This window comes from Bos indicus x Bos taurus, chromosome 21 (assembly GCF_003369695.1).
Source record: "Bos indicus x Bos taurus breed Angus x Brahman F1 hybrid chromosome 21, Bos_hybrid_MaternalHap_v2.0, whole genome shotgun sequence".
Taxonomy (NCBI): domain Eukaryota; kingdom Metazoa; phylum Chordata; class Mammalia; order Artiodactyla; family Bovidae; genus Bos; species Bos indicus x Bos taurus.
The window spans coordinates 34,026,426-34,050,393 of record NC_040096.1 but is presented as its reverse complement, the minus strand read 5'-3'; the positions used below and the strand labels follow the sequence as shown (position 1 = coordinate 34,050,393).

The following is a 23,968-nucleotide window of genomic DNA, read 5'->3' as shown; positions in this document are numbered from 1 at the left end:
TCCCAAGATATCCACATGGCACAGCCCCATCAGATCAATTCCATTTTCTGCTTAAGTGTCCCTTATCAATGAATCTTTCTCTAACATCTAAAATAGTAGCCACCTGAGACCACTGTTTAACCCTTACCTTGCTTTGTTCTTCTTAGAATATATACATACACACATATATATTTGTTTTTCTGTCTCCTCACACTAGAAACATCCTTGAAAATTTTTGTTCATTGCTCAACAAGCACTTAGATGATGTCTCATCTGGCATATAGTTGTTCAATGAATATTTTTGATTGAGTAACTTATAGGAGGCAAGGACAGGATGGAAACACATGTAGATTTCTAGATTTGAGGGCATTCTATATTTTCTATTACTTAGACAGTAGGATAATCAGGGAAGCAGTACAGGAAGCACAGGATTAGAGATTTGCAGACAGTGGAGAGCAAGTTAACTAGAAAAATATGATGAGATTTCCATACACTGTTCAGAGCTCATTTAAGGTTGAAATGATTGTATTTAGGGATGCCAATCTGCTCAGCAGGACAACTTACTGTGACAAGATACAGGCATACAGAAGCATGTTAATCCATCAACGGTGGAGGACTTGTTTGGGGAAAAGAGGAGTGTTGGGGCAGGCTTAAGAGTAAGAGGGGGACTGTAACGATGTAACATTGAATTTAAGATGGATAAGGAGGGAACTGAAAAGTGGGACTTAAGTAGAAGCTTTCATCAGATTGGAGGTTCTGATAAAGCGAAAAAGACAGTTATGGTGACGTTCTTGAGCAGTCAAGCTCAAGGTTATCAGGCTGTGGTTGGATAGAGGTATGTTCGAATTACTGATTCCCAACAGGACAGTTTCTGGTGACAAGATCCAGGTTTTTTGACTGGGATTGGGAGGCTGAGAAAAGGGATGAAGCCTGCAAGTTAAATGAATTGTCAGTGATTCTGAATTTATCAAGATGGTAGATGGTTAGAGAAAGTAAGAAAAGGAGCTGGATCCACATATTAACAGATCATCTTCACAGAGGTGGTTAAATGGGTGCCAAAGTCTTACGAGTAAGCGTCACAGAAGCAAGGGTTTTTACAAGAGGTGACAGTATTTGGCACATTGCCCCCACTTCTGGAACCTGGGAAGTGAGAATACTAACCCATGTGAGAGAGTTCCAGGGGATGCTGAATCCTCAGATGACACAGAAAAGCTAATCTGGAAGCGGGAATTTCAGAGGAAAACGGTTTGTAGGCAGGAGGCTGGGGAGGGGACCGCAACAGCAGAAAGCCCTGACACTTCTTGTCCTTTATTTACCTTCCTCCCAACCTACCGCTGGCCCGCGTTACACCAGCCCTCACGCTAGAAAACTCGCAGAAAAAGGAGCAAGCGGACCGGCTTTTTTCAACTCCCCGCGGAAGTACTCTCACCGGAACTCCTCCGTGTTTGCGCTTTCCCATTGGCGGAAGCTTCTGCCAGCTTCCAGTAGCTTCCGCCCACGACTCGGTTGGGCGGAGCTTTCCCTGGAAGTCACTTCCGCTAACCCCGCCCCTCGTTCCCTTTTTGGCCACTTCCGGCACCAGGCCCCGCCCGTTCCTTGTGGCCCCGCCCCCTTCCCGCCCCGGGCCGGCAACCCGGCCCTGCGGCGCCGCTTCCGGTGCGGGCCCCGCCCCGGCTGTGGCCCCCGGCTGCGGAGAACTCCGAAACGCAGCTGCCGCGCCGGGGCCTGAGTGACCGCCTCCTGTGCTGCCGGCGGACCCGGAGCGCCCCGCACAGGTAAGCCGCGCGGGGTCCGTCTCTCTCAGCCTCGGCTGAAGCGGGTGCTGTGGCAGGTGGAGGGGACGGAGGAGTAGAAGGGAAGGCAGGTGTGTAGCGGCAGACGTGAAGGCGCGGGCCGGCGGAGCACTGGGGGCCGCGGAGGAAAAGTGAGAGCGCTGGGAGGAGCCCAGAAGCGCCCTCGCCCATTAGGGTGATTTGAGATAAAGGGATGGGAAGAGTGAGGGGCCCCTGGGAACGGAGAGAGCAAAGATAAGGTGGCGTTGGGACGATCTAAGAAGAGCCAGCGGATTGGCTTGGGGGTGGAGGGGGGCTTGGTAGAGGTAAAAAGGGATAGAGTTGGGTTGGGGGGATGTAAAGAATGGCGGGGTGATGGATGTATGGGGTAAAAGGGGGCTGGCTGGCAGAGGGATCTGGCAGCGAAGGTAGAAGGAATGGTGGGCGAGGCGGGCTTCAAAGCTGCAAGGAGTCCGTTGCGCCCGTCTTGCAGGTCCGGGAACTTTAGGGGAAATGGGGGAGGGGGCCGTGTGAAGGGATGGAGTGGTTTAGATTTTTGAGACCTAAGTTTTCTAAAAGTAGGCAGGTGGTTGTTTGGATCTACTAGCTGTTTAGGGTCAGGGGGAAGATGGGCTCTTTGGGGGAGGGTGTGCGCATCGAGTTGTAGAACTGAGTCATCTCAGTCTTCCTAAAGAGGCTGTGAGATACCACCCCCCACCCCTCCCCGCTGAGGACAGCATACAGAGAAGATGGTGCCACAAGAGGAGAAACAGTTGTTCGATGACTGGCAGGACTTGTTTGAAAAATTATCCCGCTTGTGATCGATTGATGTTATAATGCTATAAGGAGAATGAAAATGACCACCGAATTCTTTGCTTTTCCTTATTCTTTTGTTTACTTTTCTTTGATGCAGATTGTTTTTATTTTAAATGAACACTTTTGGCAACTGGATTTAACGTGGGTGTAAACCTTTTCATGCTTTGGTACGCTATAAAAAGGGCTATAGCAGAATGAAAGTATTGCTGCAGGCATAACTCACACTTTCTAAAGTGCGAAGAGAGGAAGTAGAGGCAGTAAGAGGCAAATTGGAATTTGAATTTTTCACAGAATGCAAAAGACAAACGAAGTACTTCTAAGATTAAACAGAAAATGAAAATTTAAAAATTTATTTTTTTGCCTAGCTTGAAAAGTTGTACCTTTTCAATCTGTTAAAAAAAAAAAAAACAACATAAATCCAAGCAGTTGATTTTGCTAGGGGTGTGATTACTTCCCCGTGAGTTTTTGAAGACGTGAAGACATTTAGGTTTCTTTCTTTCTTTTTTTTTTTTAAGTCTTTCTGCCCAATCCTTAAACAGTTGAACAGTGCATTTATCAAATTTATCAAGTCCCAACCTGTGCACTGCTGCTGCTGCTTTTATGTGATGATAGCACTGCATGCCATGTTGCAAGTCCTGTTCACCTAAAATTTGCCCGTGCATAGTAATCCATTCAGTTGCGAAGACTTGCTGAGGAAACATAACTCAAGTGAGGTTTGCTGGGGGTGGGGGCCTGAAAAGGAGGAAGGTAAAGAGGGGGGCTGGTTAAAGGAGGAGAGGGTGTGAAAGGGGTGTGTGTTTGGAGACTGATTGGTAAGAATGCTGATAAACCTGCCTCCAGAATACTTTTGGCCTGAAAGCCTTTCCTTTTTGTATTTGTCATAGAATGTCATAGAAGTGAATCAGAAAGAAAGGGGATGTGACGAGATTTTCTAGACTGTTTTTAAAAAAGCTTTAAAAAAAATTAAAAAATTTACAAAAGGAGCTTTGACTTGTTTAGACGATATTGATACCTGTTTCCAATTAATTAAAGCTTAAAAATCTCCAGAGGAATCCCCCCTCCCCCGTTTGTTTTTGAGTTGACGATTGCAATTTGAGAACTCTTGCCTCCTTTCGTGTTTCATTCTCTCATGTTGTTGAAATTGGATTCTTTTTGAGGCTATAATGTCCAGTTAGCATTGGCTCAGCCCACTCAAAAAGTAGGCTGGCCATTTATTCTGGGAAATTTTAAAAGTTTAAACCCAAGGGGAGTTTGCTAGGTTCTGCTTTTCTATGAGAAAAATCTTTGTGTCTGCCTGATAACTCTGTCTTGCTTTGGTGGCAATATCTTTCTCTGATGGGCCTGGGAACATAAGCAATAGTCTCTTTCTTGTAGGCAGGCCCTTCTTTCCCTTTTTTATTGTGGTTTTCTTATTCACAACCTCTGTACAGTGCAAACCCAGTTGCTTTTTCAGTAATAAACAGATTAGTGTTTGATAATGTTGAGGAAGAGAGATCAGAACACAGATGTTTGCAGACTTCATGTCATCTAGGTTTACTTTGTTTTAAACCTACCAGTTGTCCAGCACTACTGGGATTCATCCCATATTTCTCCTCTTAAATCCTGTTCTCTTCCTCACACTTTTTCTTACTCACCTACCACCCCCCCACACCCGCCCCAAACTCCCACCACTCAGATTTACCGGCCCATGTTTAATGTTCAGAATTCATGTCCTTTACTGGAGCAAAGAAAACATCTTTTTTCCCCTAAGTTATTTATGTATTAATTTTTGGCTGCGCTGGGTCATCGTTGCTGCACTTTCTCTAGTTGCGGTGTGCGGGCCTCTCATTACGGTGGCTTCTCCTGTTGCAGAGCACTGGCTCTAGGGCACACGAGCATCAGCAGGTGTGGCACGTGGGCTCAGTAGTTGTGGCTCCCGGGTTCTAGAGCCACAGGCTCAGTAGTTGTGGCGCACAGGCTTAGTTTCTCTGAGGCATGTGGGATCTTCCCAGACCAGGGATCAAACCCAGGTCTCCCGCCTTGGCAGGCAGATTCTTTACCACTGTGCCACTAGGGAAGCCCAGAAAACCTTTTTATACCTGTTTTACATCTTTTTTTTTTTTTCCCTTTCTTTCTCCTATGTGGTTTCTATTGATCACATAAAGGTTTGGACCCCGTGTGCCTGTCAGGCTGTGCCCAGGTTTGGAGCCATGCCAGTTTGTGGGTGAAACTCGAGGCAGTGATGGAGCCACTGCACCCTCAGCAGAAGCAGCCGCCGCCACCACAGCCACCCCACCTGGCTCCTCTGCAGATGGATGCCAGAGAGAAGCAGGGGCAGCAGATGAGAGAAACCCCGTTCTTGTACGCCCAGAAGCTGGTCACACAGCAGACTCACCTGTCTGCCACACCTGGGAGGCCTTCTGGCAGCCCTGCTCTGGGTCCCTCAGCCAGAGTTCCACCGGCCACTGCAGTGGCCCGAGTTTTTGAACGGAGCAAGGTGAACTCAGAGCCTGAGGAAGAGGAAGGAGGTTTGGAAGGTGAGGATGGGGATGATGAAGCAGAGGTGGCTGAGAAACAGACCCAGGCTGCTTCAAAATATTTTCATGTGCAGAAGGTGGCTCGCCAAGACCCCAGAGCAGCTCCCTTGCCTGGTCTGCTCCCAGCGCCAGGGCTCGCACCCCATGGACAGCAAGCTAAAGAAGACCGTACCAAAGATGCTTCGAAGACCTCCGCTTCAGTCTCCGCGGCAGGGCAGCCGGGCTGGAACCGTGATGAGCAGCTCAAGCAGGTCAGTCTTTCCTCTTGGGGGCTTATTTGTTCCCCCAAAAGGCTAGCCAGGGAGGGATACTGGACTGCCAGGGTCTGTGCCAGTCTGTGTCTTCTCAGCCTCCTTCAGTGACCAGCAGCCTAGACAGGGATAGACCTTGAGTTTTTCCCTCATAGTTGTTTTCTTGATTAGAGCAGTGAAATGTATAAGTTACTCCTAAAATAGATAGTTCCAAGTTTAATGGGAAGGATTGTCAATACAGTCTTTTGGCGGGTGGGGGGGAATTGAGGAAGAATGAGGTTGCAACAGTGTTATGAGGGATATCTAAAAATGAGATGTATGACTCCAGTTTCAGTTTTTCTAGTAGTAGTATGATAAGAGAACTGTCTTGTCTAAGATAGAGTCTTAGCCCCAGGCTAACCCAGGATGGAGCTTTTTAAGGGCAATTTTGTTGTTTTGTTGCTAAATGTGGCTGATGGGAAGCTGTTGCATTGTGTATATTTTCCAGCAAAGAGCCTTGTAGACATGATTTCATCTCACCCTTATTATACCTCCTTTGAAACATGGAAGGGTAGACCTCACAATTTTCAATTTATTTATTTATTTTGCTGGGCTGCTCGGCTTGCAGGATCTTAGTTCCCCAACCAGGGATTGAACTCAGGCCAGACACTGAAAGCACTGAGTCCTAAGCACTGGACCACCAGGGAGGCTCTCACAATTCTCTTTTTAGCCAAGGCAAGCTTCAGTGATTCCTACACAAGGCAGAGCTTGAGAGTCATCTAGGGAGAGCTCCAGAATAGTTTTTAAAAATGTAGACTCCAGGGTCCTAATGAATTAATTCAGGAGGTGGAACCTAAGGAATCTGTGCTTTCTTCGCCTTCTGCTGCTGCTTGTCTTTCTGACTTGCCATGCTCCTTTTCTTCACCCAAAGAATGGGAGTGATGATCAGGTCTTCCAGGCCAGGTGACTTGGTGCTAAGGCAGGGAGTTCATAATAAAGCTGGTAATATTTGGGTACTCCCTGTAAGCACATAATACTTCTTTTTTTTCCCTGAAAAATACTTACTTATTTATTTATTTGGCTTTGCTGGCTCTTAGTTGAGGCATGTGGGGTCTGTAGTTGCAGCATGTGAACTCTTAGTTGCCGTATGCAGGATCTAATTGCCTGACCAGGGATGGAACCTGGGCCCTCTGCGTTGGGAGCTCAGAGTCTTGGCCCCTGGACCTCCAGGGAAGTGCGCAGCATACATACTTCTTGTGGTCCGATGATGCTGTTTAGAAATCAGTTGTGAAGAGCTATGGATTTACACAGAGCACCAAGAAGCCATATGAGAAAGGTCCTTTGTAGGCTGAAGAATCAGCATCTTTGTACCCAGGAGCCCTACCTATGCAGTTGGTCTGAGCTTTACAGTAGCAGTGTTGGCAGTAGATTCCAGAGCCAGCGAAGTGGGTTCAAATACCACCTCTTCCATCTATTACTCTTGTGATCTTTCAGTAGGGCTCTTAATTCCTTTGAGCCCTCTGTGAAATAAAAATACCAAGCGTACCTCCAAGGATGTTGTGAGGATTAACAGAGCTGGCTCACGGTGGTAGCAGTGCCCCAGGTGCTTTTTCATGCACGCAGTGCCATCCTCCGCTGCAGCTCCGCAGACATGCTCAGAAGCAGGGGAGACACCGAGAGGCGCAGAGGTTTCCCCTCTGATCACCAGGAAGGTGGTGGCAGAGCTCGGACTAGGATCAGAGAGTCCTAGCTTCCCCGACAGCAGCAGCCTGGCTGCCAGCCCAGACCCGCCTCCCGGCTGATTGCTTTGGTTTAGCAAAACATCTGTGACTTGCCGGCAGCCCCCGAACTGCTGTGTGGTTGGCAGAGTTCCATGCTGGCCGCTGAGTCAGCTCCTAGCAGGAGCCCGCCCTGACAGCACTGGGAAAGTTCAGGCCCGAGGCGGCTGGGCTGCCCCTGCCTTGGCAGCTGGCCAGCCTCTGCGTGTGTGCGGTCGTTCCTAGAAAGTGCAGCCTCGTGCGAGGAACAAGTGGAGCTCCAAGGCCTGTCTGTCTTCAGGAAGTGCAGCAGGTGTTGAGGTCAAGCCATGAGAGCCTTGAAAAAAGAAACTCTGCAGAAGTGGCATGTGGGTACACACACACGTGTGTGCCGTGGCCGACACCCAGCGCCAGTTCTCAACAGCATCAGCCCCGGGCCTGTGAAGCTCAGGGCTCAGGAGGCTGGCTGTTGGCTTCTGAAACCCTCTGAGTTCATTTTAAATTTCTGAGGCATACTCACTAATTATAGACTGCCTGACAGAGCGCTTGCCAGAATGTTTTTAAATGCCAGCGTGTGTGTGTTTAGTTGCTCGGTCATGTCCGACTCTTTGTGACCCCATGGACTGTAGCCCACCAGGCTCCTCTGTCCGTGGGGATTCTCCAGGCAAGAATACTGGAGTGGGTTGCCATGTCTTCCTCCAGAAGATCTTCCCAACCCAGGGATCGAACCCAGGTCTCCTGCATTGCAGGCAGATTCCTTACTGTCTGAGCCATGTAGCTGAGGCCTAATCTTTCACCCTAAATTTACCCTCCCCCTGAATTTGGAGATCAAGAGCTGGGTTAGGGGGTCACAGGGTAAGAATGACTTTAAACTTCGGATGTGCACGTTCTTTTCTCCTTTTGAGTTTAAGTTTTCAACATTGATTTGGTCTGTGCCTTCCCTTTGTCTAATCCTGCTTCTGAAAGTGGTAGTTAATGTGCTTGGGGATTTTAAAAACTTTTTAGTTGTGCTTTGGAAAGGGGACTAAAAAGATGATATTCCTAGGGAGAGCCTGTAAAAACTATTATAAACTAAGACTAGCTTTTTAAAAATTTATTATTATTATTCCAAGTCTTATTTCTTACCCATTTAACTTCTCGAGAGCAGAAAAAGATCTTATTAATGTGTGACAGTGTCCATTCTGTTCTTTCACACAACAGACTTTTACAGAAGCTTCTTGGGTCAGGCCCATACTCCGGGGGCTAAGGCCTCTGCTTCTCCCTTGAAGAGCCCTCCAGCTAGGTTTAGCAGAGGCAGTGTGGAAACCTCAAGGGGAATTGAGTCTTGGGTTGTAACAATTTTACTCTGTCCTGAGTCAGTTAAAGCCCAACTGCCCAATCTGAGCTCTGCTGCAGATATTTTAAGTTTTGTTTCAGGTATTCATATACCAAGATAAAGTTGATTTTGTCTGCAGCATAGCTAACATAGCTTGGTAAATCAACAGGAACACTCAGAAGTATTTTAGAAGATTTAAGGGTGCTGTGGGGGACTACAGCAAGCATCTGCCAACTACAAGCAAAATTTGAAAAGTTTAAGGGCTCCACAGATTATCTTTTGTTTCTGAAATCATTTTATAGCCTATAAAGTCAAAATTATTTGGTGTTTTCTCCTTGAAGAAACTTAGAAAATAATTCATTCTGTATTCATGGTGGAATCCATTTAGATCAGTGTTACTCAAATGGGGACTATCTCCTCACCCGCTCCTGCTCCCAGGGGATGTTTGACAATGCTGGGAGATACGTTTAGTTGTCGTGACCGGGGCAGGTGGAGTTGTACTGCTGGCACAGAGTGTGTAGCGGCCAGGGATACTGCCACACGTCCTGCAACGCCCAGGACAGCTCCCCACAACAAAGGATCACCTGGCCGCAAATGGCAGTAGCGCCAAGGTTGAGAAACCCTGCTCTAGATTGTGCCATTAGCGAGCGAACAGAGACGCTCTGCTTTCGTCAGACACTGCCCTGGTGCTTCCTTCGCATCTTGGCCTTGGTAACTGAAGTGTTTGGCAACCTGGAGTTTTCTTCACTTCTGTTTTCAGTATCCGTGTTGAGTTTGTATCTTCTCCCATCACCATGTGGGAGAAGAGACTGTCCATTACTTGGAAAAGGATTGGGACCCACAACTTTATGCTCTGTCAGTGCGTTCTTCCAGCCCAGTGTTTCAGGGTATCTAAGATGTCAGTGTTGACTTGTGAGAGAACTTGGTTGCCCTTCTAGATGTGAACCCCAAAAGGTCAAGGTACAAATCCTCGGCAACCTTGTTATGTATTAAGAGATGTGATTATTAAATCAGCATTGGTTTTGGAACCTAAAGATGTGGGTTTAGATCCTGTCTGCACCGCTTGCTATAGCGCTTGGGATGGATGCCCTGTCCTACCCATGCTTCCGTCTTTCCCAGAGGATGATAATCCTCTCTTGCCATCCTCAGGGAACAATTTTAAAGATATTACAAAGGTGGAAGAAGAGAATATGAGTGTGAAAAATCTTCCTAAAATGTATGCCATGATGCAAAGGTTAGGTTGAATTGTCACTAGCACCTAAATGCTTTTTGAAGCTGTAACTTTTCAGTTTTTACTACCTTTATAGGGGTAAGATGTTGCATAAACGTTAGTGCTGTAAAACTATGACCAAACTCTAGTATTCTGGGGTTCTCTGAAGCATTTCAGGATTATGTGAGCTAAAGCCATTGCATGTTTGAAGATGCTTCTTTCCATGTTAAAATAGGGATATTTCTCCTTTAGGTAGAAGTAAGCTTTATGTTGAATTCCTATAAATACTTGGTTAGGGACTTAATGACTCATCCCTTCATGTCTGTCTCCCCTCCCATCCCTTCCCAATTTTCAGGACTTGTTCGATCAGTGAGCCGATTTCCCTGACTCTTTCAGTCTCCTTTAATCAATAAATCTGCCCAATTCAGTTGCTACCAGGGAAAGAGAAGTCACTGTTTATTTTTTAAATTTTTGTTTACTTCTCTTTTGGCTGCACAGGGTGGCTTGTAGAATCTTAGTTCCCCAACCAGGGGTCACACACAGGCCTCAAGAGTGAAAGCACAGAATCCTGACCACTGGACTGCCGGGGAATTCCAGAGAAGTCACTTTTTAAAAGCTCTCTCTTGGTTGCACATCTCCTTCCAGCATGTTGTGTAGTCCAGGCTGCCCTCCCACTTGCCATAACGAAGCTTCCAGAGGCTTGGTTTGCACGCCTTACCTCGTTTGTCACCTTCTACTCACTCCTCAACACACTTCAGTCTGGACTGTGTCTCTTGTGTGTATATCCCTGAAGCTCCTCTTGGTAAGGCTTCCCAGGGATCACCGTGTTACTAAGCCCTGCCTGCCCTCACCTCCTGTGATCTCTCTGCAGTATTCAATAGAGTTCAGTGGGCTCCTCTCCTTGAAACATTTTCTTTTTGCTTTCTGTAGCCCCATCCATTGGTTTATTTTCTGTGATCTCTTTCTCTTCTGTCTAAACCTCTAGAACTCCAAGTTCCCCAGGGCTTAGTTTTAAACCCTCTTCTCTATATGCTTCCCCTGGGCAATTTCTTTCACTTTCATGACTTTAAATACTACCCACAAGCCACTGAGTCCAATGTATATTGTTTGAGCCCGTGTTTCCATTCTCAGTTCAGTGGATGTTTTATTAGATGTTTTACTGGCACCTCAAGTTTAATGCATGTAACTCTTACTTTCTAACCTACTCCCCCACGATTATTTCCTCCTTTATTTTGCTTCACTGTAAAGGGCATTTCTACCCACTTCGTCATTCAGAAACCTTAGGCTGGCTGTCTTTGTATACCTCCTACTCTGTCGCTCTGTCTGGCGATGTCCATCACCAGGTCTTGTCAATTCTCTCATCTAGAATCCTGCCACTTGTTTCCTCCACCATCACCTGCTTAGTCCCAGCTACTTACTGCTGTAGCTATCAACAAGTTTCTGTGTCTTCCCTCCCCCAGTCTAATTCTCCACGTAGCAGCTAGAGTGATCTTCTAAAAACCAAATCAGATTATGTCACTCCTTTAATGCCCTTCAAGTTTTTTGGCAGTTGCTGTAATTGTAAAAGCCAGAACCTGCATAATCTGATCCTGCCTGCCTCTCCAGCCTTATTTTTGCCAATATCCTGACCTATCACTGTACTCCAGCCACCCTGGCCTTTGCATATGCTGGTTTTTCTGCCTAAAGTACTCCTACCCAGCCTTCTGTTTTCACCTTAAACATCACTTTCTCAGAGGCATTAGTGTGGGTCATGTTATACCTCGGAGATATGACAGATTTGTTTGTGAATATCACTATGCAATAAAGTCACGTGAATGTTTTGGTTTCCCCGTGCCTGTAAAAGCTGTGTTTACATTTTACTGTAGTCTGCTAAGTGTGCGGTAGCATTATGTCTAGAAAAACAGTGTACATACCTTAATTTTAAAATGCTTTGTTAATTAAAAAAAAATACCATTATCTGAGACTTCAGCCGACTGTAACCTTTTTCAATAGTAACATCAAAGATCACTGATCACAGATCACCATAACAAATATAACAGTGATGAAAAATTTTTTAATATTTTGAGAACTACCAAAATGTGACCCAGAAGACATGAAGTGAGCAGAGGCTGTTGGGAAATGGCACCACTAGATGTGTTCAATGCAGGGTTGTCACAGACCTTCAATTTAAAAAAAAAAAGCAGTATCAGCAAAGCACAGTGAAGCAGAGCGCAATAAAATGAGGCTTTCCTGTATTGGCTATAACTGAACATTGTGCTTTTATGTTTGTGTGGTTTATTTGTTTGGTATCTGATTCCTATACTCAGTGGTAAGCTCCAAGAGGATGGAGATGTGTTCTGCTTATCTCTTGTGTCCCAGCACCAGCAGAATAATAGCAGATATTATTATGCGCTGCATAAATATTTGTTTCTTCTTTGTTTTAATTTGCTCTTTTATTTTTTTATGTGAATGGCACCATTTCATTTCTTTAAAAAAAAAAAAACAACACTATTTTTTAGAGCAATTTAAGGCTCACAGCAAAATTGAGCGGAAAGTACAGTGCCTTTTCATACACTCCTGCGCCCACACATGCCCAGCGTGCACCAGAGTGCTGCGTTCGCTACAGTTGACGAACGAACAGTGACACGTCATTATCACCCAGAGTCCATCGTTTTACTCTAGGATTCACTCTTGTTACACATTCTGTGGGTTTTGACACACACGTGACATGAATCCACCATTATAGCAACATACAGAATAGTTTTCCTGCCCCCCAAATCCTCTGCTCCACCCATTCATACCAACCTTTTCAGATTGACTTCTTTCACTTAGTATTAATAGTGTGCATTTAAGTTTCCTCCATGTCTTTTCATGGCTTGTTAGCGCCTTTCTTTTTAGCACCAAATAACATTCCATTTTCTGGATGGCCGCAGTTGATCCATTCATCTGCTGAAGGACATCTTGGTTGCTTCTAAGTTTTGTCATGTATGAATAAGCTACCATAAACATCTGTGTATAGGTTTCTGGTAGATAGAAGTTTTGAACCCATTTATAGTAACAACAAGGGGCACGATTGTTGGATTGTGTTGGAAGAATGTGTTTACTTTCGTAAGACACTGCCAAACTGTCTTCCAAGGGTGGCTGTGCCCTTTTGCGCTCCTACCAGCGATGAATGAGAATTCCTGCTGCTTCACAGCCTCATCAGCATGTGTTAGTATCAACGTCGGGGATTGTTTTTTAATTGACGTTTTCATTGAGATGATTGTATATTCACACGCAGTTCTAAGAAATAATTTAGAGAGATCCTATACACTTTGTCCAGTTTCCCCAATGGTAACATTTCATAAAACTGTAGTATATGATGACAACCTGAATCTTGACATTGATGGGATCCACTGATCTTATTTAGATTGCCTAAATTTTACTTGTATTCTGTGTGTCTGTCCTGCTTTTTAACGCTGTTTCATTATGTGTTTAACACATTTTCTGAAATTCTTGTTACTTAACAAAAATGCATTTGAAGCTGCTGATTTCTCTCAGGGTCGCGCTTTTGCTGTATCCCACAGGTTTTGATGTGCGGTCAAGTTTTGATGTGCTTCCATTGGTTAGTACAAAATCTCGGTTGTGATTGCTTCTTTAACCTGTGGGTTTTTTCAAAGGTATTTTTTAGTTTATGAATATGTGAGTTTTATCTTTTAAAAAATATAATTTTATAACTTATAATTAAGCTCTAACCATTGGTGTCAGAGAACTGGTGTACTGTCAATTCATTATGATGTCCTCTGTGTTGACCTTATATGTTATCAGTTTTTATAAGTTATTCATGTGTGCTTGGGAAGATGTATACTGTCTATTTGATAGACATGGGGTTGTATATCTGTTGGATCAAGCTTTTTAATTGTGTTATTCATGTCTTTCTTATCCTTACTAAGTTGTGTTTGTGTGATCACTTTCAGAAACAGGTGAATTAAAATAATCCAGTGTGAGACTGGCTTTCTTTTGGTTAGTATCTTGAGACCACATGTAAAAGACTTAAAAATCTCTTGTCTTTTTTATTAGGTTAATTTAATCCATGTAGTTAGTGAAAGTGAAAGTCGCTTATGTCCCACTTTTTGGGACCCAGGCCAGAATATTGGAGTGGGTAGCTTTTCCCTTCTCTAGGGGATCTTCCCAACCCAGGGATCAAACCCAGGTCTCCTGCATTGCAGGTGGATTCTTTACCAACTGAGCTATCAGGGAAGCCATGTAGTTAGTTATTAGGACTGGTGATGCATATTTACCGATTTCTGCCTTCTAACTTTGAATTTCCAGTTTAACTATACTTTTACTTTGCTTCTTGTTTTTTCCGTCTTTTGTTCATTTGATTGAATTGTCTTTAATCAAATCTTTTTCTCTTTCATTGGCTTAGAAATTATGCATTTTTTTTTTTTTTTAATGTCAGCATTACTTCTTGCATGACATTCTTTCCCTTTGGCTGTCTTCTTCCCTTATGGCTCAGCTGGTAAAGAATCCGCCTGCAGTGCAGGAGACATGGGTTCAATCCCTGGGTTGAGAAGATCCCCTGGAGAAGGGAAAGGCTACCCACTCCAGTATTCTGTCCTGGAGAATTCCATGGGCTGTATAGTCAGTCCATGGGGTGGCAAAGAGTCGGAAACGACTGAGCAACTTTTACTTTTGTCCTTTCCTTGTTTAGTAACTCTATATACAGTAAACTCAGTCTTGGTACTGAAAAAAATTCTTTTAGATATATATCTTTCTTTATCTTGCCCCTAATCTTGTACCATTGTTCATAAATGTAGATTCTAGAGTGACCGTTATTTGCCTTAACACTTTGAGGATATGGTCCCATTTATCTCCTAATAACTATTTTTGCTATTGAGAAGTCTATTGTCAGTTTAATTGTCACCTTTGTGAATCTTTTTTCCCTCTTTTTTAGCTTAAAAAATTTTTCTGACTCTGCTGTTTTGCACTTGTATTATACTAGTGTTCTGGGTTTGAACATATTTTTATTTACCCCACCTGGGCCTTAATCTGCTCCTTCAACTTGGTGTTTCCTTCCCACCTTGGCTCCTATTTTTCCTTGACCACTATTCTACTAGAAGTATTTGAACCTTCTCTTTAGCCTTCCTAGTAGCTTTTCTTTATAACTGAGTCTCTTTATGTCTTTTTCCTGCATTCTAGAATATTTTCACATTCTGTTTTCCAGGGTCTGATTCTCTCTTCAGCTCTGTCTATACTACTTAACCAAAAAAGTAGTTATCTTAATATTGTGTTTTAGTTTCTATTCTCTTTTTTGGTTTAAAAAAACTGCCTCTTCTTACCATATGGTTTCTATTTCTTCCTTTAGCTCTTTGAACTTCTTTAACTTTTAAAAAAACTTTTTATTATGGGCTTGTTAAAACCTTTTTATTATGAGAATGTCATAGATACAAAAGAAGGAAATGGTAATGAACCACGTGTGTCCTTTGCCCAGCTTTCACCATTACCAGCATTCTGTCATCTTTCAGCATGCTTGTTTTAAAGATGCTTTTAGATTATTATTATTATCTCTAATTCTTGAAGTGCAAGTTCCCCTTATGTCACGCTCCCCTCTGATGGTTTATTTCCTCTTGCAGTGGTTTGTTTTTGTTTTTCAACGTAAGCCTATTTTGAGTTGGGATTAGTTTCCATGGGATTCCCATGTGTTTTGGATTATGGAAACATTCTGAAGGGGAGTTTTGTTTTCTCCTCTGCTGGGGCCCTACAAATTTAGCTGGTTGCCATTGGTTTGGGGTGTGTGCATTTGGAGTCTGCATCTGTACCTCTACGTCTGTACGGTCCGTGGGATCACAGAGAGTCAGAGCTGACTGAGTAGCTTACACTCACTCTGTACCTGGTGAGAGCCTGAGTTTCCATTTTCTTATGAGCCCTCTTTTTCCATGCGGCCCCTCGCAGATGGCAAGGTTCCTTGCTTCTTCTGCAGGTTGGTGGGCAGTTTTTTAGGCTCCAGTTCATGGCGGGGGTGGGGCAATGGTATAGAAGTATAGTCCTTCCTGGCCTCTAGCTTTATGAATTTATCTCAGCTCTGGTTCCTGGCATGCAGGGGGCCTGTAGCCTGGACTCTTCTTTCTTAGGGGTGATTAAATCCCCAGTCCTCAGCCCTCTGCTTTTAAGAACTATATCTGGGTGCTTTCTCCCTTGAGTCCTTCAGCTTTGGCGCCTGCTCACTAGTCTCTGATTCCTCCCTTTTTGTTCATGACACAGTAGACTCCGCTTTCCTTCTTGGTTTCAAGCTTAGCTGTGTGTGTAAGGGGTGTGGAGTATTAAATTTTATCTAACATTTCTAGTGGGGTTTTCTTTGGAGACAAGAAGGTGGTAGAGTTGCTCTACATCAGACTCTTCTCACTCACGATTTTGTTTGCTGCTTTGGTTTTTCATTGGTTTTTGATCGCGTCAGCATTTGTGCCTCTCCTGTGCTGGGAGTTTGCCTTATTTCAGTGAGTTGTGTGAAGTAGGCCCTGGTGGTCGCCCCGTTTATGTGTTTGTTTTATTTTACAGGTGAGGAGAGAAGGGGGCAGAGTTGGGAAGCTGGGCTGTGAACACAGGTGGTCCAACTTCTGCCTCCATGCCTCTCCTCTCAATATTCTAGAGAGAGCAGGGCAAACATAATCTTTTCTAAGTTGTTTCATTAGCTAAAAGCAACTATTTTTTTCTGATTTTCCAAGTAATTCAGACACATTTTAGAAAATATGAAAATTTGTAAGGAAGGGACTTCCCTGGTAGTCCAGTGGCTAAAACTCCACACTCCCAACGCAGAGGGTTCTGGTTCAGTCCCAGGCTGGGAAACCAGATCCCACATGCCGCAGCTAAGACCCAGCACAGCCCAATAAATAAATATTTTTAAAAAACTTTGTATGGCAGAGGCCATCACAATATTGTAATTAATCCTCCAATTAAATAAGTAAATTTTTAAAAGTTTGTAAAGAAGAAAATATAATCAACCACATAACTTCAGTATAAATGTAAACTTTTTTTGTATTTTCTTTGTGTGCTTTTTTTAAAATGCCTATTATAGGCACTTTTTTGTTGTTGTTTTATTTTTGTGTTCAGCTTTTACTACCTAATAGCCCATGAGCAATATTTATAATTAAAATTTATTTTAAAGTGTTGTTTTAAAATAGTTTTATTTTATAAAAGATATCACAAGTTATATTGACTCAAATAATTTTTAAGATACAGAAACACATAAAGTAAAAGTCAGCCTAACCTTCCACAGGTCATTGTTTGGTCTATACCTTTTCAGAGTATTTTCTCGTCACAAATACATTTACTTGTTTTTAGTAGATATAGAAGTTTTACAACTTAGTTTTTTACTCAGTATTATGACTATCTTTTCACACATGTTTATAAAGATCCATTTATTAGTGTTTTTATAATCATATCTCAGAATTGTTGAAGTAATGTTGAATAGATGCTCAGGAAAAATTGAAACAATATAGAAAAATACAGTAAAAATGCAGAGTAAAAATGTATAGTTTTTAAAAATAGAGTGTCTGGTTGCCTACCTTGCTCTCTCCCAGCCGATCCTCCAATCCCACAGGAGGCCGCAGTTAGGAATGAATCAGCCTCTATGACTGTTCCCGTGTATTTACCTATTTAGTGTGTGACCACAGAATGTGTGAGAACATATGTGTTTAGTATAAAAGCAGACTGCGTTTGTAGGTGCTGTTTGACCCTTTGCCCTTCTGTCTGTATTGCTGTGGTAGGCTAGATGAAATATTCTAGAAGTTACAGTCTGCTTAATCTGCAGGTGTATGTATATGACTGTCTTTTCATATGTTTATTTGCCTTTTGTATTTGTTCTGTGACTTACCCTGCCTTTGCTCATTTTTCTTTTTTTTAACTGTGAAAAGCACAGGATTTACTCTAACACGTTTTTAAGTATATAGTTCATATTATTAGCTCTACGCACAGTGTTGTACAGCAGATCTTCAGAACTTTTCTATTTTGGATGGCAAAGTTACACCCATTAAGCTTCCCATTTCTTACCCTCCCACCCCCGCCCCAGGCCCTGGTAACCACCATTCTACTTTTTTCCTTTCTTTTCCTGAAATCTGTTTATTTGTTTGGCTGCGCCATGTCATAGTTGCAGCACGAGGGATCTTTAGTTGCGGCGTGTGAACTTTAGTTGTGGTATCTAGTTCCCTGACCAGGAATCAAACCTGGGCTCCCTGCATTGGGAGCACAGTCCTAACCACTGGCCCACCAAGGCGTTCCCCACCATTCTACTTTCTTCTTCACTGAGTTTACTTTAGATACTTCATACAAATGGAATCACACAGTACTTGTCCTTCTGTGAGTGGTTTATTTCACTTTATTTAGGCTTATTTACATTTTGGTTGAAATGATTTTTTTGTGTATGGTGTAAAATAAGAATCTATTTCTTGAATGTGGATATCCAGTTTTCCCAACACCATTTGTTGAAGGGACTGTCCTTTCCCCATTGTGTATTCTTGGCATCCTGTCAAAAATCAGTTGATCATATGTACATGGGTTTATTTCTGGGCTCTATATTCTCTTCTCTTGGTCTATATGTTTGTCTTTATGCTAGTATCATACTATTTTATTATTGTAGCTTTGTAATATGTTCTGTAATCAGGATGTCTGAGGCCTCAGCTTTGTTCGTCTTTCTCAGAATTGTTTTAGCTATTGGGGTCCTTTGTGGTTCCAAAGAATTTTAGAATTGTTTTTTCTTTTTCTGTTAATATATGCCCTTGGGATTTGGGTCAGGGTTGCATTAAATCTGTAGATCACTTTTGGGTAGCATGGAGATTCTACAATATTAAGTTCTTCCAGTTCATGAACACAGGATGTATTTCCATTTATCTGTATCTCCTTTGTTTTCATTCAGTAATGTTTTGTAGTTTTCAGTATACAAATCTTTAATCTCTTTAGTAAGATTCATTTTAGGTATTTTGTTCTGTTTGATGATTTGCAAAGAAATGAGATTGCTTTTCTTAATTTCTTTCTCAGGTTGTTTGTTGTTAATGTACAGAAACAGAACTGATTTTTGTATGTTGATTGGGTATCCTATAGAATTCATTTATTAGATCTAACAGTTTATGAGTGTGCTGTATGTGTGGCATCTTTAAAGGTTTCTATTGATTCATATAAGTGCGTGTCATCTGCCAGCAGAGGTAAGGTTATTTTTTTCCCTTCCAGTTTGGATGCCTGTTTACTTCTTTTTCTTGCCTAATTGTTCTAGTTAGGGCTTCCAGGACTATGATGAATAGAAGTGGTAAGAGTATGCATCATTGCCTTGTTCCTGATCTTAGAGGAAGAGCTTTTAGTTTTTCATCATTGAGTAGGATGTTAGCTAGAGACTTTTCATATATGGCCTTTAAAATGTTGAAACCATTCATTCTTTTCCTAGTTTGTTGAGTATTTTTATCATGGAACAGTGTTAAATTTTGTCAGTTTCTTTTTCTGCATCTCTTGAGATAATCTTGTGACGTTAATCCTTTGTTCAGTTAATGTGGTATGGCACATTGATTGATTTTTGAATGTTGAATCATCCTTGCATTCCAGGGATCAATCCTACTTGGTCATGCTGTATGATCCTTTTAATGTGCTCTCAAATGTGGTTTGCTATTAAGGATTTTACATTTATATTCATCGGATAGTTTTCTTGTAGTGGCTTTTTCTGGCTTTGGTATCAGGGTAGTACTGGCCTCATAAAATGAGTTTAGAAGTATTCCCTCCTCTTCAGTTTTTGGACAGAGTTTGGGAAGGATTGATGTTTTAATTCTCTAAATGTTTGGTAGAATTTACTTGTGAGGCTGTCCCTTCCAGGGCTTTTCTTTGTTGTGAGGTTTTTGATTACGATTCAGTCTCCTTACTAATTATAGGTCTCTTCAGATTTTCTCTTTCTTCATGATTTAGTCTGGGTGGGTGTAAGTTTCTGGGAACGTATCCATTTCTTCCAGATTATCCAGTTTGCTTGCATATAATCATTCAGGGTAGGCTCTTATAATCCTTTTTATTTCTGTGGCATTGTTGTGATGTCTGCTGTTTCATTTCTGAATATGTCTTCTCTTTTTTTCTTAATTTAACTGAAAAGGTTTGTCAATTTTGTTTATCTCTAAAAAAACCTGTTAGTTTCGTTGATGTTTTTCTGTTCTCTGTTTTGTTTATTTCTGCCCTAATCTTTATTATTTCCTTCCTTCTGCTAACTTTGGGCTTAGTTTGTTCCTTTTCTGGCTCCTTGAAGTATAGTTAGGTTATTTGACATCTCTCTTACTTTTTAATGTAGATGTTTGTTACAACTGTAAGCTTCTCTCCTAGTGCTGCTTTTGCTGCATTCCACGAGTTTTGGTGTGCTGTATTATGTTGCCTTTACTTGTTTTTTTCTATTCTGTTATCTTTTCTTACTGATCTGTAGTAGCTCTTGTGCACATAGATCCTGGTCTTTGTGTTTCAAGTGTTTTTCTCAGTTGTTGGCTTTTCAGCTTAATTATAGTTCTTTCACCTGGTACTTTAAATTTTTGATGTTGCTAAACCTAATTGACTTTTCCCTTTATGATTTCTGTTATACGTAAAAAGGCCCTCCCATCTCCCAAGATTATAAAATATATATATGTTGTTATTTTATGGTTGTATTTTTATATGTGTATCTTAACTCCATCTAGAATTAGTGGGAAGGATGTGAAGTAGGGATTGAACTCTTTTAAAAAGCTGTGTTAAATGGCTGCACAGTGTTCTGTCACATGGAGAGGGCTTTCACGTGTTCCCTGTTCCCTTACTGTCACACTGTTAGGCTTCTGCCATTTTTTCTTATTATAAATAAAGATGTACTGTATTTCTAGTTGCTGCTTTTGGGTAGATTCATAGAACAGAACTACACGGTCAGGAGGAGACTAAGCAGGCAAGGCAGTTACCAGCAGGTACTTGAAGGTGCACAGCCGCGTTAGTTTCTCAGCCGCACTCTTGGATCACTCGGCAGCCTTCTTCAAGTCACTTCCTCGTGTCTTCCTTGTGCCTCGGTTTTCTCATGTGAAAAATAAGGGTTGTAATAGTACCTTCCTCAGAGCATGGTGCTGAGGTTTAAATGTTTAATGCACATAAAACACTGGAATAGGGCTGGGTTAGCAGTTATTATTACTTGTTATTGCTGCTGCTGTTTTTATTGACATAGGCATTTTAAGGCAAGTGACTTTCAGAAAAGGTGCTGGTGTTTTAATATTTTCCCCTGGGAATCTAGGTGATCCCATTGGCCCAATCCCTTCTTATCACTGAGTGTTACCATTTTTTAAAGCTTTTCTAATTGAATGTATGAACAAACTTCTTTTTGGCTGGCCTGGGAAGGGGAGGAGGGTGGGACTACAGTCTCTTCTGTTATCTTCCTGAACTTTAAATTGTTTTCTCTAAGAAATGGCTTATATTGCCTTTTAGTTCCCTTTTATGGAGTTGTCCTTTAAAACTGGAAGTTCACCTGCTTTTCAGTGTGTGATTCCCCGCCCCCCCAAATTCATCACTTAGCCCATAGCGACTCTCCGAACGTCATTCCTTTGGCTTCTTTTTCAGGTACTGATGTTCATTTGAGCCCCTTCTGTCTGCCAGGCCCTGTGCCAGGGGCACAGGCGCCTCAGAGGAGTAAGTTCCCGTCTCTGTATGAGAGAGATTCAGCCTGGGAGAGGTGGCAGGCAGCACAGGGGTGGCTGGCATCAGAGTCGCAATGTGTGTGCCACAGTGCCATCCACCTGTGGAGCGGGGGTGGGAGTGGGGTGGGCAAAGCCCTAGGAGAAGCTCTCAGATTGTCAGTGGGATTGATTTCTAAACATGATGCAACTCTTCTGCCTGAGGAAACTTGCTCTGTAGAATCCCAAACTTGAAGGAAAAGTTTTTTTTTTGTTTTTTTTTTTACTTTATGAAATAATTCATCATAGCAGTTTAAAAAAAAATTGTTCTTTCTATACATTTAAAATATGTAGTTTGAAAAAAAATTGTGAAACCTTTCTGAAGCACTGACTTAGGGCAGGTTTCTTGACCTCTTCAGGTCTCAGGGCAGGTGTTCTCCCGCTCGGCTCTCCCGCTCTGGCTTCCTGAGCTCTGCCGTGTGAAGGGATGTCAGCAACCATTATGGACAGTCAGGTGGTTGGTAGCTAACGGCGTGAATAATCTGTGCTGCTGACTCAAATACTGCAGAGAAAAGGAGCTGGAACTTTCCTGTGGGGTGCTTAGACTTAGCCTTGTCGGGGCCACTTCACTCTTCGGTATAGATGTGTTTTCATCCCCAACAGTGTGTTGGAGTTTTCTTCCTCCTTTTTGTAGGAACACCCCATTTCTGGGCAGTCTTCTTGATTATGGCATGAAAGTGTGATTATATGCCTAGATGGAAAGGCAGGACTGCCACCCTCTCTCCCTTCCTCCACCCTTCCCCCTTTCTGCTGCTTAATCAGAAAAGGGTCCCTTGGCTCTTTTTCCAAGCCACCGAGTTTGAATTGACCTTTGTTGCCAGTAAGAACGTGGGGAAGCACTTTCTGGTTCCTGCTAAAGTTACCTGACAGCGGAAGGTGTGCATCTGATAATGATAACTCCAGTGCTTCCAAGGCCTGAGCCGTTGAGCTAAGAGCAGTGATCCTGATCTTATCAGTAGGGTTCTGGAGTCCAACAGTGTCGCTTCTAACAGTATCTGTTTTACTTCCTGGGGCTCCCCTCTCCTTTCAGGATTCTCCTGTAATCCAGCCCATTACCCCTTTGTGCATGTCTCATTACCTCTTGGGATCAGTTAAAACTGGTGGGAGACCAGAGGTGTTTTTTCTTTTCTTCTTGAGATCTGGGAACTGGACATTTAACATTACAGCATTATCCACTTGTCCAGTAGTAGACAGTCACAAGTGTTAGGGGTAATACCTACAGAGACACAGGCATAGCAAAGAAAAGGTAGTTCATGTGTTGCTTATTTTAAAAAAAGAACAGTACTAACAACAGCAGTATTCAGCTGGAATACTTTTGTTACACTTTATATTTCAAAGTTACCAGCTGATATCCTTGAGCTTGGGATCAGCCCTTTGAAGTCTACCCATGGAGCTGACTATGAGGTTCAAGGCCCAGGAATTTGCCCAGATCTGAAAGGTGGGTGGGATTCATTATCTATCAGATTATAGAGTAGACAGAAAGGAAACACATTACTGTTGTGTTGCTTTCAGAGAACACTCAAGAATCTCTGTAAAGCTGTAGTGTGTGTGATGGTGTTCTAAGGACAGGACAGCTTCTTAGAGGTTTCAGAATATGGGGAGCTCAAGTGAAGAGCTAGTAACTTAGCCTCTGTGCTTTAAACCTGAAGGAAAGGGTTAACTCTTGCCTTGGGGAAGAGTGAGGAATGGGGACTAAAATTGCTTTGGACATCTGAGCTGTGCTTTAATAAGATATTCCAGGTGGTCAAGGAGTAATCCTAAAATAGCCTAGATACTTAATTGCTTTTAAAGTCAGGCGCTTCTGTCTCTGGGGAGGCACAGCTCTAAGGAATGCAGTGCTGGCTCCTAAGGTCTTAGAGGCGTGGTCTGGTTGGTTTTTTTTTTTTCTTCTTCTTCTTCCAGATCCCCAGTGAAAAAGCCCAAGGTACCTTTCTTGGGTCAGGAGACGCTGGTTAAATGTCTCTTCTCACTGGAAGTTTGGCAATAAGCCTTTGGCTCCTGCTGCTGCCAGCTGCTATAGCCTGGCTTCATCCAGGGCTGTGGGATTGTTCTCGTCACCTGTAACACACCCCCAGAGACAGTGGGCTGTTTTCATTAGTGCTCCAAGGCGTCCTGCTTGATCCCCTGCCCAGCATCGCTCCTTTTTCATTGGAACTGACTTTTCTCACGTTAAGATTCAGATTCATTCTTCTTGTCCTGTTTCATCCCCTCCGTCCAGATCTAGTTGATTCTCTGACTTGGCTGCTCTTAGGACAGTCATTTCTCCCCGGTTCTACTGCTCTGCCCACCCTCAACCCAGATTCTCAGTGTGGCCAGCCCCAGTGCTGGATTTTCCTCTCAAATCTTCACTGCTGTTTACAAAAGTAATGTATTGACCTTGTGAATCATTACCGAGAAACATTAAAAATACATTTTATTAAGTGAAGAGTCATATTGCTATCTTACCTGAAACACTAAATATTGTGATTGTATCAGTTCATTAGTCTATAATTTTAGTGCAGTCTGAATTTTCTTTGTTGTGGGTATGGGTGGGGAGGAGAAGCAAGTGTTGGGTCATGACAGATGATTCAGATGTTAATCTAGAGAAAATAAACAGTTTTTAAAATCATCTCTCTCTCTCACCATTAGATTCTAACATCCAATAAGTCAGAGGTTCTTATCTATCTTGTTCTCTTCCCCTTAGAAACTTTCACAGTATCTCGTATATCCTGGTGATCCA

At 42.7% G+C, this 23,968-nt stretch overlaps 1 protein-coding gene across 2 annotated transcripts in view; it reads left to right on the top strand.

Annotated features, from left to right (window-relative positions):
- Positions 1-1,628: 1,628 nt before the first annotated feature.
- The window catches only part of ARID3B (AT-rich interaction domain 3B), a 48,224-nt gene continuing 25,884 nt past the window's right edge, over positions 1,629-23,968 (top strand). For both annotated transcript variants that reach the window (XM_027521412.1, XM_027521411.1), the window contains exons 1-2: positions 1,629-1,754; positions 4,712-5,334. In XM_027521412.1, coding sequence (XP_027377213.1) covers positions 4,789-5,334 — 546 coding nt within the window. In that variant the 5' untranslated portion in view covers positions 1,629-1,754; positions 4,712-4,788. The remainder of the gene's footprint in view (positions 1,755-4,711; positions 5,335-23,968) is intronic.